Source organism: Heliangelus exortis, chromosome 20 (genome assembly GCF_036169615.1).
Source record: "Heliangelus exortis chromosome 20, bHelExo1.hap1, whole genome shotgun sequence".
Lineage (NCBI taxonomy): Eukaryota > Metazoa > Chordata > Aves > Apodiformes > Trochilidae > Heliangelus > Heliangelus exortis.
In genome coordinates, this window is record NC_092441.1 from 9,128,778 (window position 1) to 9,143,431 (window position 14,654).

Sequence of the window (14,654 nt, forward strand, 5' to 3'; positions counted from 1 at the left end):
AGGGAGGGAAGAGGCGCAGCTGCTCCCTTGCAGCCTCCCCAGCTCAAGGAGCTTGAGGCCATCCTGGGCAGGAGGATGCTGGGGGCAGCAAGCCCCTCTCCTGCCTCAGAAACAGCTGGCTTGCTGGGAGCCAGCAGGTAAGAGCCAACTCTGTGCATCCAACCAAAATCCCCCAGGACAGGCAGACACCATCAACATTGTTTTGAGGTCTATGGTGACACCCTGAAGTCTTGAAGAAGGACACATAGACCAGGGAATGAGGGTCTTTACCCTCCTGCAGCCTCACCCCTCCAGCTCTACACAGAAGACTGAGGAGCAGCTTGGCAAGCCCTTAGGCTGGAGAGGATTAACAGAAGCCACTGCCTGTGAAACCTCAGCCCTGCAGCATCCACGACTGCTTCCCAGCCCGACTCACTTTTGCAATTGGACCAGCTGGCTGCAAGGACCCTTTTAGGCAGGTCCAAGCCAGGAGCTCCTCTGAATCCCATAAACAACCACCAGGAAGCACATCAGATTCCACAACAAAAAAACAGCTTTTACAGAGAAGTGTTTTTCTGCTTTATATCCTGAAGCTGAGGTCAGCCCATGCAGAAAGGAGACCAGTAGCTCTCAAGACTCCAGACCAGTTGTCCCACAAGCTCAAAGAATAATTTTTCCAGAGCAGAAAAATTATCAGAGTAACCAGAGCAACCCCTTAAGCCCCAGGAAGCAGACACTTGGCTCCTGTGCCCCCCACAGATCTCCAGTGCACACCATGTCCAGTCCTGCTCCCTGATCAACTGAACAGCAACTGGGAGCTGAGCTGGCAACACTTCCCATAGCAAGTTGCAATCCAGAGAAGGAAAACCCTGCTCACCAGCCACTGCCACAGCTGGGCTGCAGAAGAAATACATAGACCAGGCTGGAGGCTCCCAAATCCTCTGCTTCCTGCAAACCCCTGGGACCAATGCAAACAGGTCTGGAGTGGTGAATGCAGAGAGCCAAAGCCAAGCTCTCCTTGCATTGTGCTCATCATTAAATGGAGCCTGTGGGGAAAGGGGGTAGGGTGGAGAAATGCTGCTCCTGGCAGTCCATCTCTGCCTTCCTGCCTTTCCAAGCTGCTGGAACAGGACTGCCTGGAAAGGGACCAGGGCAAGAACAGCCAGCAGGGACAGATATGACTGTCCCCACTGAATCGTGGCCACATGCTGACCCTGCCAAGTGATGGATGTGGCTGCACCCCGGGGACCTGCTGGCTGAGCACAGGGCAGTCCTGCTCCCACCTCCTCTGGTTTGTAGCCCAGCAGCTGAAATCCTGAGCTGAAATCAGGCAGAGAAAGAGCAGCTGAGCCTCACTCTGCTGGGGCAGCTCTGCTCTCCTATCCTATCCTTCCAGCTGTTCTGCAACAATAACTGAACACAGAGAAGATGTGCTTTGAGTTTTGGTTTTTTTTAAGCATAGACCTTTTTTTTTTCCTCATCTCCACAGCCTTAAACAACACAAGGATAATCTGACCTCAGCCCGAAGCCTCCAGAGCTTCAGTTAGGCTGGCAAACCCTTTTGAACAGGGAACCTGGTACACAGTGTACAGGATATTCAAAACACCTCATCTGAAGGCTGAGGTGCAGGCAGTGATGCTCAATTCCCACCACCAGCACTGCTCCATTCCCACCTCCCTCCTCGCATCTCTCTGTGAAACAGCAACTGCAACAACTTTAATGCAAGAACTTGCAGCTTAGACTGGAGAGGAATAAAGGAGCTAAACTAATCCCTAGAAGCAAAACTGTCCCCTGGAGAACTGCAGTGGGGTGAGGGGTGGCTGCTGCCTCCCAGTCCCAGCAGAGCATCCCCTCCCCGAGGTGCTGTTCCTCCTGCATCCCCCCTGCATCTTCTGGGAGGGCCAGAGCTCGATTTGTTTATGCTGCCACAAATTTCCCAGCCTGTAAACAGTCAGCCCAGAGCCTGCCAAGGCAAGAACAATGTTTTCCAGCCTTGCTGAAGCACAGGCTTTCATACCACACACAGTGCTGCCAAGGCAAAGCTGGGCCCTTTCCTGAACATCCCTCCACATCTGCAAAGCAGAAAGCTGAGTGCGTGGCTGTGGCACAACTTCTCACAGAGGGACGAGTGCCTCTTCTGGCAGAGAAATGGGGGCTCAGCTCTTGCAACCTACCTTACAGACTCTCAGGATCAGTGATGCACAATCCCTCCATCCCTAGAGTGCTGCTCCACTGGTAACAAAAAGCTGGCTTTGTTAAAATACCTTGCAAAAACTGGCTCTGCAGTGACCAGGCTGGAAGCCATCTCCCAGCCTGAGCCCTCCCCATACATCAATTTGTACAGGAAAATATCAAAATGGGAAAGGCAGAGCATCAGCACAGCTCACTGAGAAGCCACAGCACACTAATACCTTGTACAGAATTAGCAAACTATGGAGCAGGCCCTCTTGTGACTCCAGGAAGCCCCCTGAGGGCTCTTACCCCACAGGCATCCCCACACAAACCCACAACCCTACAGAGCTCCTTGCAAGAGGAAGCAGGCTGATGAGACCCCATCACCACAATATCTCCCCTGGGGAGAGTCCCTGGCACTGGGACCCCAGGGGCTGCAGGAGCACAGAACCCCACAGCAGAAGCTGCAGCCAGAGCAGCAGTGATGCAGCCAATGGCCTCCAGCTGAAATAAAGCTCCTTCATCCCATCCACCCCACAGCCTTGGAAAGGTAATGAACAGGGTTAAGATTTGGATGCACAAGCTTCCAGTCCTCCCCACACGTGGACACCCTTTGGGACACTCTCATCTCCCCCGATGTCACACTGCAGGTCTGCAAAGCAGACACAAGTAGCAGAAGCAGTTCAAGCCAAAAAATCCAACTATGCAAACCTCTCTTCCTGGCCTTTATTCCCACCAGCAAACCACACATGGCATTTCTCCCCTGGCAGTGTGGCTGCCTCTGCTCTCTGAGCTGCTCAGCACAATCTCTTCACTACAAGAATGCCAAAACTCACATGCCAAATTTTAGCTAACTTGCTGCAAATACTAATAAAAACCAAGGCTCTACTACCCCAACAGTGCAGCCCCTTGAGCCCCAAGGAACCAACAGCTTCAACCAGCACAGGGCTCCCAGGAGAGCAGGCAAGGAGATGCGGCAGCTCCCTGCAAGGTGATGGTGATCTTTGACACCCCTCAAGGTGATGCCCTCCAGGACCTGCCTATGGGTAACGTGCCCCAAGATGCTGGGAGGAGCAGGGGACCACGGGCTGCATTCCATCAGTTTTAACAACAGCTGAATCCAAGCCATCTTCCTGGGAACAGGAACTGCAGACTCCTAAGGCAAAGACCCCAGTGCTGAGCCCGAGGCTGCTGCTCCCATGGAGGCTCCAGACAGGACAAACATTTTCCCAGAAGAACAAAACAACTGGCCGAGCATCTGGCGTGGGGATAGAACTCACCCACGACCATGATGTTGAACTCGAACCCCTGCTTCATGGCTTTCCTTCTCATCTGCTCCAGGATGGCATCAATCCCCACGTAGCCAAAGTCTGCACTTGGCCTCTCCGGTCGCGTCGGCGCCGCCTGCTTGGGGCCGGCATCCCGGGGAGCGTCCGTCATTCCGGGTGCCTGACTGGGAACTGCCTCTGGACCTGTGGAGGCAACAAGAGGGTGGTGAGGGGTGGCAGGCAGTGCTGAGCAGGCTGGAATGCTGCCCCTGGCAGGGAATGAAAGGAGCTGCCTGTTGCATCTGAAGCAGGAATAAAGCATGGGTAGGAACTCCAGAGGCAGGAGGCATGTGGGATTTTCCTTCACCCGTCATTACGTTAAATTTGAGATTTCCCTCTGAACTTACTGGATTCCCCCTGATCTCTGCCCTCATCACCAAGTCTGCTGCAGCAAAGAGATGCTGCTACATGGGGAGCAGCTACACCAGGTCCATAAGGAACAGATCCAAGGAGAGAGACCTGGTACCAAGCAAGAACTCGGCACAAGTCCAGGAGTTTTGTAGTGAGTGACAAAGGCTCTGAGCCCAGGCACTGCTGGTGAAGTCCTGCAGACCTGCACATCCTGCCTGCTGCTCCCAACCACTGTCATTACAGCACTGTGCAGAAGTATTCCTCAGGCACTGGGGAATGCCTCGTGGCCACATTTCAGGACAAACTTTGCAAAGAAAAATCCTTGGTGTCTACCAACATTGCCTGCCCTCCTCCAGCTCCAGCAGACATGGCACAGAGGCTGCTGGCCTTGATTTGCTTCTTAAAAAAACCAGAAACCAGTACTTCTGCATTGATTAAGGGTTGGACTTGATGACCTCAGAGGTCCTTTCCAACCTGGCTGATTCTGTGTATGAAAAGGATTGTTCCAGATAACACCCAGAAAGCCACGAAGCTTCCACAATGCTCCCTTGTTCTGCCAATACCCAACCAAGGAGCCCAAACTCTTTGGTTTGCTGCCGTGTCACAGCACTCATCTCCCCTGCGTGACAGCTCCAGATGAGAAGAACCAAACATGCACTTACTGCCTTATTTAACACCTTCACAACACAAACTGGGAACCATCCACTCCTCCAGGCACCAGGCAGGGGCATCTGCCACCAGGAAGCCCTGCCCCACATTGCCTGCAGTGGATATAGCAGATAACCCGAAGGCAAAGCATGCACAAGGTCACCTGGTTCTTGCAAGCTCCTGGAAGTCTCAACTGTGCAGAACAAACCTCTCAAATGCAGCCAGGGAGAGGAAGGTTTTAGGAAACTTCTGAGAGCCCTCCCTGTCCCAGGCTGTTGCTGATTGTTGCTGAAGCCCCTAGAACCACCAGCCTAAGCAAGCATTTTATTTTCCATAAGCTTTTTGCAATGCTTCTAAAAAACATTATTTACTATATTATTATTATTACTATTAAAACCATTATTATTATTTGCAAAGCCAAGTCCTGATCCTCATTCCTTCAGACAAGAATATGGTGCTCAGCTCACCTCCTCACCCCACTGTCATTTCTGGCCTTTGAGGAGGTGCTGCCTGTTTTTATTCCCTCCCTCCAAAGGGATTTGTCCATAGGAATGTGGCTGGTCCAAATGGGCTCCTCTCAGCACAAGCTCACCATCATTTTTCCTCCAGTGAGGGACAGGTACAGTATCAGACAGAACCTGCTGGGATCTGCAAGGCAGAAGTGCTCCTTTCCTGCGAGCACAGCACACTTCCACATGCTCAAATACTGACCAAGCAGAAAAAAAAAATAATACATAGAAATAATAAAAAACAAAGCCAAAAGACTATTGGGCCACTTTGAACACTTTTTTCCAACTCTCAGTCCAGGCTGTGCAGAGCAGCATTACTCACAGAGCTGCCAGAGAGCAAACCCCCTGCAGCAGTCACACAGGCAGCAGCAGCCTCCTCTCCAGTGGATTTGGGCTCTTGCACAGCTGGTAACACCCTGCCATGCTGCCCCTTACAGAGCTGACCAGCCCAGCATGCCTGCAGATCCTGAATGAGCCCCATTCCAAAACAGCAAAGCCAAAAAATGGCAAAAAAATCCCTACATACTACTCAAAAACCACCTAAGTCATGTGGAAAATACACTGCCAGCAGCAGCAGGGCTGGGTTGTGCAAGGATTTTAACTCCTGCAGGGCGAAGAGGCACAGGTAAGGTCCAGTAGCACGCACAGAAAAATGAAAAATTAAACAAATGGACTAGAAAGCCCCCCCCCCTCTGATTGTGAGAAAGGCCAGGAGCATCTCCAGCACCTCCTCACTGTTGCTCATCTCTCAATCTCCCTTAACCAGCAGTGTGCAGAAGGAGCTGACCCTTCCCTGGGCAGGGGGATGTGCAGGCAAAGCTGGCCTCAGCACAGGGGGCAGATGCTCCGTGCTGCTCTGACACGTGGCCTTCAGTGCAAGAAGGGTTCAAGACTCCCCAACCCCCAAGACAAAAGCCACAGGAAGCACAGAAGGATGTCAGGTGGCAGTTTGTCACAGTTTGTCACTGCAGTTTGTCATCCCTGAGCTGTCACCCGGGATGTGCTCAGCCAGCAGAGCCCATGCTGCTCCCCACCAAGGAAAAAGTGATTCCAAGGACAGTTTCTTCTAGAACCTGGCTCCTGTTTGGGAAAACAAAAAATAAAAATGAATCTATTTGAGCTAGGAGAGCCTCTAGGATAGCAGGGATGCTAAGACACAAATGCCTTGGTGGCACCAGCAGACTCCCAGAGGAAATGCTGCAAACCAGATCACCACTTTTCCTTTGAGCTCCGAGCTGGTCTTTTCCTACAAGGACTCCAGCATCCCACTAGACTCCAAGAGGTTTTAGCCAGCAGAGGCAAGACGTGGCTGAGCTGAAGGAGCACACTGTGGCACAGGGGGAAGCTGTGCCAGGTGCCATGGATCACTCTTGGCAGACACTTGTCTGAAAAAGAAAGATCCTAAAAGTAAATTGGAGCAGAAGCAGTGGCTGCCCAGGACACGGTGCAGGCAGGTCCTGTTCTTGTTTGACCAAACTCTCTGCAGGGACACTGTCAGTGCCAGCACCACCAAGGTGACCCCTCCAGAGCACTGCCAAGAAGGTTAATAAACACCCAATATTGTAATTCCTTGGCAAGAACAGGATGGAATCTCACACACCATTGCTCCACCGGTGCCACTGCAACATGACCTCATGTCCCTCCTACGGGCAGGGAGGCTGGGGAAGAGCCCAGGCTGATGGGGACAGAGAGCCCAGGGCCTGCAGCTCCCTCTGGCTCACCAGTTCCTGGATAAACAGGCAGCACATGGGAACACAAGCTTGGGCCATATTTAGACCTCTGCCAAGGAAACCCTCTCCACGTGAGCATCAGAGATGGTGAGACTATCAGGGCAGCCAGCAGCCCGGGTGCCAGGCTGACTCAGGACAGCTGCTCCAAAGTTGGTTTTGCCAAAGTCTCTGGGTTGTTGTGCTGTAACTGATGCACGTCAGGCATGAGCCAAACCCAACATCTGTGAAGCAGCAGATGAAAGGCACCCTGAGGGGAGGGGAGCCCCGAGGAGCCCCTGGGGACCCCCCCACTCCTCCAGGCAGCTGGAGGCTGTGCATGGGCAGCTGTGGGATGGACTTTGTGACAATGCTGCTGGCCAGGGGCTAGCAGCAAACCCAGGGCTCAGCAATGCTGCACTAGGGCCACGTGTTTTCAACAACCCAGGTCAGGGTTTCAACAACAGGCAGGGGATGCAAATGCAGGCACCAAAACAGGGATTCCTGGGGCTGGCAGTCCTCATCAAGGACTGGGAAATGGATCTGCAGGAGACTGGTGTTTCCACTGCAGAGACTCAAAGGTTAACTAAGTCTTGGAGAGGCTGAATATAGAATGTTTTGTGTACCTCAGCTCCTGGCTAGACCCTGCAGCTTTATGCTTGCTCCAGCAAGGCACAGGGAGTGGGATGCTGGTGATCCAGGAGGGCAGAGCTGATCCTGGAGCAGGGCTGGTCATGGACCTGATGCCCAGCAGCTGCATGAAGCCACCAGAGAAGCCAGGAGGCTGCACCTCTGCAGATTCAAACCATTCACATACTCTGTGGATGCACAATTGATGGAGAAATGCTAACACTTGCTGGGTAAAGCAAAGAAACAACCCTTGGATGCAGGGAGCACCAAGCATTCACCACCTTTTAGAGATTCTGCAGCTGGTTCTGCAGAGCTAAAAGCACCCAGAAGAGAAGGATGCTGCGGTGGGGATAACCCCCCTTCCCTCCATACAGCAGAGACTAGAAACACCAAAGGCTTCTAGATTTGTTGGATGGGTTCACACAAACACAAAGAGAAGATTCACAGCAGCAAAGAGCAGTGCAGGGTGTGAAAACACAACAGCTTCCCAGGCAGCTGAACATCAACAGATGCTTTTGGGGGAGCAGTGCAGACCACCTAAACTTTCACTTTTGAAGGACAGTAGTCTTAAAAAATTGCATCTGTAGAGTGTAATAGAGATGTATTCAGAACCAAAGATTAAATTCATAGTTCCTGGTTAACTCTGGCCAGCAGGACTGCAACATGCACAGCCTTGGGGGCCTCTCCCCTTTGCACACCAAGCTGGTAACTACAAGCCATGGAAACCGATCCAATAGGCAGAGGAGGTGGCAAAGCCACAGCTTTCCCTTCCAAGGGGACAGAAGGAGCTGGGAGGAAGCAAACCCAGTGTGGCCCAGACACTGCTGCTTTCTTCAGCTGCCCAGTCAGAGCCCCTGTGGGATACCCGATGCTGAATGCGGCAGATCCGTAGTGCTGGTCCCAAGGGAGGGCCCAGCCTGGCACAGGGAGCCACCACTGCGGACCCTGCAGCACCAAAATGTAACTAAGGGACATTTGTTATTCAGTTGCAATCATCTGTGCCTGGCTGGCAGAGCCGGGCCAGAGCTGGAACCTGTCCCTCGCATCCCTGGGCACCAGACGATGGCTTCAGGTTGGCAGCCAGCCCAGGTCTGCCTACCAACCAGCTACATTTCCTCCTCAGCTTTTATTTCCAGCCAGGTGCTAACAGGCACGACCCAGAAATAGCAGAGGATGCTTAACTACACTTTGTCAGACCAAATCCACCCACGAGCTTTCAGAGGGGTGGCCAGATGCCTCCTGAGCATCCAAGATGCTCCAGGCTTGAAGCCTTTCACTCACACTGGGGGATAAACCCATTTTCAGAGAACAAAACAGGACTCAGTGATTTCTGCTCTGGAGAGAGTGCTTCAGTAAGTGACCAGGCAGGGCCACAGCACTGAGCCATGAGCGTGCACCACACGGAGCTGCAGAGGTCGAGCAGTCCCTGTTCCTGCTGTCCCCACTCACCATGTCTGTTTCTGTCCTCACTGCACACTTCTCCCTCCCCATGCTGGAACCCATCCTCTACAGCTCACCCCTCTGAAGACAGATTCTCCAGATCTCCCCATCTCTGCTTCCCTTCCCGGCTTAACCCTCTGGCTGCCTCAGGCCCTACTTGAGGGTGTTTCTGGGCTGGGATGCAGCCAGCTCACCCCAGAGGTCAAACCATGGTGCCAGCTCCACCTGGACACAACCTGGAAGGCTCACAAACTGCTGCTTGCAAGCTCAGGCACAAGCCCCCGACCCCTCCTGCCTCGATGCACCCCAGGTAGGGCATGATGGTGACCACCACCCTGTCTGGCCCAGCCATGTGCCAGCTCTCCCAGCACAGCCAGCAGCCCCACATCCTCCTTACTCCAACCACGTGAGGCAGCAGCTCTGAGCACTTAGGAGACCTGCAAGGAGTTATCGGGCAGTTCTGTTTGCCCAGAGATCACAAAAAACACAAAGTCCTGCCTGCTCTCCAGTCTTGCAAACCGAGTCTCGGGGGTCTCCAGCCACCCAGCCCCAGGAGCTCCCTCAGTCAGCAGCTTCCCACGGGGGTGGAGTGAGAGCTGACCCCGAGCCCAGCCCTGCCTCGCTGGGGACAATCCCGTGGCAGGGGAACTCTCTCACACACCAGTGCCAGCAAAAGCTGCTCCACCAACCAGCCTCACACAGCAAAACGCCAGCAGCCAGCCCAGCTCCCGCGCCCCACAGAGGCTCTGCGTGCCCGTGGGTCCAAATTCCACAAAGCCAATTCCCCGGTGGACCCCCTCCCAATCCCCTATCCACCTTGGGAAACGTGTTCAGCACAGGAGGGACCTGGAGACTCTTCCCAACCCCCGGGCAAGAGGAAGCACCTCTCACCCCTGTCACGGCTTCTCCTCAGAGCTCTGTGCTTTGAAAACAAAGAGGCCGGCAGCGCTCCCAGAGCTCAGCCTGCCCAAAAAAGCGCTGCGGGGGGAGCGGGTCGCAGGGCAGACCTCGCAATGGCACCTGGGCACAGCCCCTGGCACTGCTGCGTGTGCCCAGGGCCACCCAGCTTCCCACCCGGGTCACCTCCCACGCCTGGAGAGGCGCTGGTTGCTGCAGCTACAAGAAATACAGACCCAACAAGCAAACCAGAGCTGCCAGCACCCCCAGGTACCGGAGCACCCAGTGCTCAAGGAGGGATTTACATCCTGGGGTTCTGTAGTTAAGCTTATTATTGTTTTTTACTTATAATTTGGGGGGGGGGCGAGGGATTGTTTTGTTTTCTTTAGGGGGGTAAGGTTTTCGGTGGGTGGGTTGGTTTCTTTTTTTGTGTTTTTTTTTTTATAACGCAGGGCAACTGCACCCCAGACTCACCGAAACCCCGTTGCTGGCGGGAGGGGCGGTGAGGACCCCGCAGTAGATCCCCCCCCCCCCCCCTGCTCACAGCCGCTATTCATCCCCGGACAATGCCGGCATCGCGGCCCAGCTGCCGCCAAACAACAGCCCCTCTTGTGGGGCGAGAGGGGCCGGGGGGGACTGCGGGTCGAGCCCCCCCACCAGCGCCCAGGTCTCCCCTCCCCGGCATCCCCCCCACCCGACTCGGCTGCCCATGCCCGGGGCCCTCCGTGGAAACCGGCGGGACCCCTCGCGCTCGCACACCCCATTCGCCCCCGAATTATTCGCCCCCCCCCAAAAAAAAGCACTTCGCCCCCATCAGCCCCCCACTTCCGCTGCCCCCCGCCTCCGCAGAGCCCCCGCCCCCGGGCACCGGCGACTCACCCGCGGCGGCGGCGGCTCCGGCAGCCGGCGGCTCCCCGCCTCCTCCCGCGCTGCCCTCCGCCTCCTCCCCCATCGCCCTTCCTCCTACTCCTCCTCCTCCCCCATCACTCTGCCTTCTCCTCCCCCACTGCCCTCCTCCCCCTCCAGCCCGGCCCGGGGGGATGGAGCCTCTTCCCGGGAAGTTTGTTTCGCCCCAGGGCTCTTTCCATCCCCCAGCCGCTACGAGTCCGGGGGAGGTGTCGGGGGGAAGCGTCGGGGCTCGGGGGTTTCCACGGGGAAAGCGTGACTGGGACAAGCCCGCAGCCCCAACCAGAGGAGGCTCTGGGTCCATCTCACTGCTCCAGGGACAAAGGGACTGGGGCACGTACTGAGCACAGCCCTTTGGCACTCCGCGCTAAGATTTGTCTTTTGCTTTCAAGCATCCCAAAATTCTCCCAGCAGAGATCGAATCCAGCCCCCAGTAGGTGTTCAGGCCACTGACCGGGGGCTCACTTTGCTCTTGGGCTGCTTCTCGCATCCACCCGGGAGGAGACAGCAGCCTACACCCACCAGCCTGGCTGCTTCTAAAAATCACATCAATTAAGCTGAATAAAGATATTACCCGTCTCAAAAAGCCCTTCGTGCCTTACACCTTGATTACCAGAGCTTCACCACCACCTCTCTCCCACCACTGGAAAGAAGGGCCCCGGCCGCAGGAGGGGCAACCACCGTGCAAAGCCAACTCGCCTCTTTTGGCCTCTGGGTTCTGACATGGGACCGTGACCTATCCCAGGATGTCAGGGGAGTTTTTCCCCCGGCTCCCTGCAGTTCTTAGATTTGCATTCCCAGAGGAAGCCCCGCAGGCGACAGAAGGGTTAAGAGGGATTTGCACATTTGCAGCCCTCGATACCCGGAGGACTCCATTTCCCATGCACAGCCCACAAGCCAGGGGTTGGTACTTGCCCATCCCCTTCGAGCAGTTATCAGCCTCACCAGCTGCTCCCAAACTCCGGATTCAGACACAACTCCGTCACCCGCCAGCGACACCGCAGCCTCACCACTCGTGACTCTCCCGTGGCTGTCACCTTTCTTCTCCCCTTCCGGACCCCCGGCAGCAGTGACTCTTCCTCCAGCCAGCACAGGCACCGTGCCCCAGGCTGGCAGCATCACCTCCCCAGATACCCGGTGGAGAAGAGGGGTTCTCAAAGGGCTGAGGCTCACATCCCCCTGCCACCAATAGCAATTTCTGAGAAACCACCACCCCAACACCCAGGCAGGAAACCCAGCCTCAATCTGCTTACGCTGCAGCTATGCATAATTTTCTGCTGGATTACACCACTTTTTATGACTTAATAAAGCTTTAACCCCTATCAATAGGCATTAGTTTTCTAATCTTCCTAATCTCCACAAAAATCCAACCCTAAATACCAAAGTGGGCTGTTTGCAAGTCACTCCGGCCTCGTGTTAGCTGGGAAAAGGCAGGAGGAGTTGGAATGCAGCTCAGCCTGGCTCTGCAAAGCTCCACCGTGCTCACTCAGGTGCTTTCATTGGATGAGGAATACGTGTGGGACATCAGCTGCAGGTGAGCTGCATGAAGATCCACTCCTCATGTCCCTGCCCATAAATTAACCACATCTGTAACACTGTGCAGGTGTTATCACATCCAGCACAGGGTTCACTTGCCCAAACCAAGACGAGCAGCAGAGGGTTGACCACGTCAACCAGTGCCTCCCTTACTGGTGTTATTTTTCTCCATTGAAACCATAAACATACACTTGTCCTGCCTGTGAAGGAGGAAAAAAAGCCAAAGCCTATAGGAAAGTTTCCCCTTTGGTTACTGAAGATCTACAAAGCCATCTGTAGTATGCTGGGAGTTCACACTGTCTGCAAGTTGTTTCTCAGATTCATTTATAGAAAATACTTTTTTCAACTCAGATCTCATGCTCCCCAGACACCACCCATGGTGGGAAAGCAAGATCAGAAAGACAATAAAGTGGCATCCATGGCCTTAAAGCAAATAAGTCTCTTGGGCTTTGCTAACAGTGCTTGCTCACCTCAAGGCCCTCAGGATGGCTTGGGAGCTGTTTGCATGGAGAAGGCACTTGCAGAGTCAGAGGAGCATCTCAGCAAGGAGAGCTGGGCCCTGCTGTACTTAATCTCCCACTGCATGTTTCCTTACCCTTACAGAAAACTTACAACTGAGCCAAGAACTGGATCCAAATCCCCCAATTCAGTTTTAAAGATCACAAAGTCATTGTTCTTCTCTTTAAAAAGAATAATACTCAGAGTTAGAAGCAATTCTAGCACGGCTGTCTGGCTGTTGTAAATTATACCAAGGGATTTGAACTAACCACAGATGCAGTTCTTGTGCTTACAGCTTACCCAAAATAACAAGGAAGACTCCTGCCTGCTTCCCACTCGTTCCATCCTACCTATACTCACTTTCTCTGATACCTTTGCAGGTGACAGCAGGTTCCCATGTCACAGCCACACTGCACAGGGCAGTGGGGATGAGCCCCCACATTAGCACAGGACTAGCAGGGCTCAGTGGAGAAGGTGGCCCAGAGGGCTTTCCTGACCCAGCAAAGGCTGGAGGACCAGATCCCCAGATTTCCATAGTACTTAAGCTTTGGGGGAAAGCCCAACCACTGTCCTTTCTCCAGCACTAGAAAATTGCCCCACAGTGGGGCTGTTCCCCAGCCACCCCAGCACTGCAGCCTTCCCCTAGCCCAGGCAATGCTCTGCCCTTGGCCAACTCCTGCTCCAGCTCCAGGCACAGGTCTCCAGCTTAGAGGAACAGCCAAGACCTGTGAGTGAAGGCAGCTTCACCAGGACCACCAGCCTGTAAGGGAGAGAGAGGTGTGGGGCTGCCAACAAAAATGTTTCACCCCAAGCTGCCCAACGCTAAGAAAACAAAGCCCTTGAACACGGGGAGTACGAGCAGGACATCTTTTCTAGGGACATTTCCAATTTGTACTCCACCAATCCCCAGTTAAAAGTTAGAGCTTAGTAGATAATTTTTATTGTTTTAATAGTGCAGCAATGCTGACCACCTGCAAGGCCCCAATGACTTTGGTGGAAGCTGGAAATCCTGCCAGCTATATTTATAATCTGAGATCAATAGCAGAACAAAAAGGACATCCAGAGACCTCAGTAAAGCACCAGCATGCTCAGAGGAAGGCAACGTGACTGAGGAAAGGACTTGGCCTTGAAGGCCACATGACAAAAATTAAATTTTTTAAACACTGTAAGAGACCCCAGCACTTCTATCAGGAGCAGAGAGGAACCAGTAACTCCTAAAACAAACCCCAACACTTCTCTGAGAGCCTGGCTGCAGGTCTGTAGGTGATACCACCTGAGAAGGGCTCTGGCAGGTAGCCACCCTGGTCCCTTCTGAGAGTGTAGGGTAAATATCCAGAAAGTCTGAAATGGTTATGACCTACAAAGCAACATTTCCTCACTTATGGCTGTCCTGCACTCCCAAGTCTAGATGATGCTGGCTTTTATCTTTCAAGCTACCTGGCTTTTGGCAGCAAGCAGCTTCTCTGAGCAGCCTTTGTCAGAAGACATTGGTGCAGGTAGCACACCAATTTCTTCATAAAAAGACTTATTTGGTGGCTTATATTTCCCTGAACAGAAAAAGCAGTGGAGCAGCAAGCACCACAGGGTGCAAGTCCTGCCAGGAGCATCTTGGGACCCTGTGGGCTCCATCCCATAGAGCAGGGACATCCTGACCCAGCACAGGGAGCAACTACCATCAACCCCCTCCATGCCTTGGCCAGACACAGGCAGCAGAGCTTGAACCATGGCTATTTTGTTGTGTTACACCCAGTGCCAGGACCATTCCTACTCCCACTGCACCAAGAACCAGGGGCTCCTCCAGCCTGACACCTCCACCCCACTCCCATTCCCTGGGAGGGAAGGAAGGAAGGAATTGCTTCACACACACAGAGCTGGCACCGTGTCCTTGGAGTGAGTCATCTGCTCCCTGGGGAGGCCATGCCTCACTTCCCAGTGTCACATCCCAGCAGTGCCCCTGCAGCACTGTCCCTTCCTCCAGAACATTTCTTCTGCAGTGGATCTGCAGTGTCTGCTCCCTCGAGCAGGGAGGGCAGGAGGTTCCTCACCATGCTTGA

At 54.0% G+C, this 14,654-nt stretch overlaps 1 protein-coding gene across 6 annotated transcripts in view; it reads right to left on the minus strand.

Annotated features, from left to right (window-relative positions):
• Positions 1-14,654, minus strand: part of SEPTIN9 (septin 9) — a 129,378-nt gene that overhangs the window by 14,583 nt on the left and 100,141 nt on the right. For 5 of the 6 annotated variants that reach the window (XM_071764704.1, XM_071764702.1, XM_071764705.1 and 2 more), the window contains one exon: positions 3,432-3,623. In XM_071764704.1, coding sequence (XP_071620805.1) covers positions 3,432-3,623 — 192 coding nt within the window. Of the gene's footprint in view, positions 1-3,431; positions 3,624-10,539; positions 10,634-14,654 lie in introns of those variants that run through there. The other variant, XM_071764706.1, reaches the window with a different exon arrangement.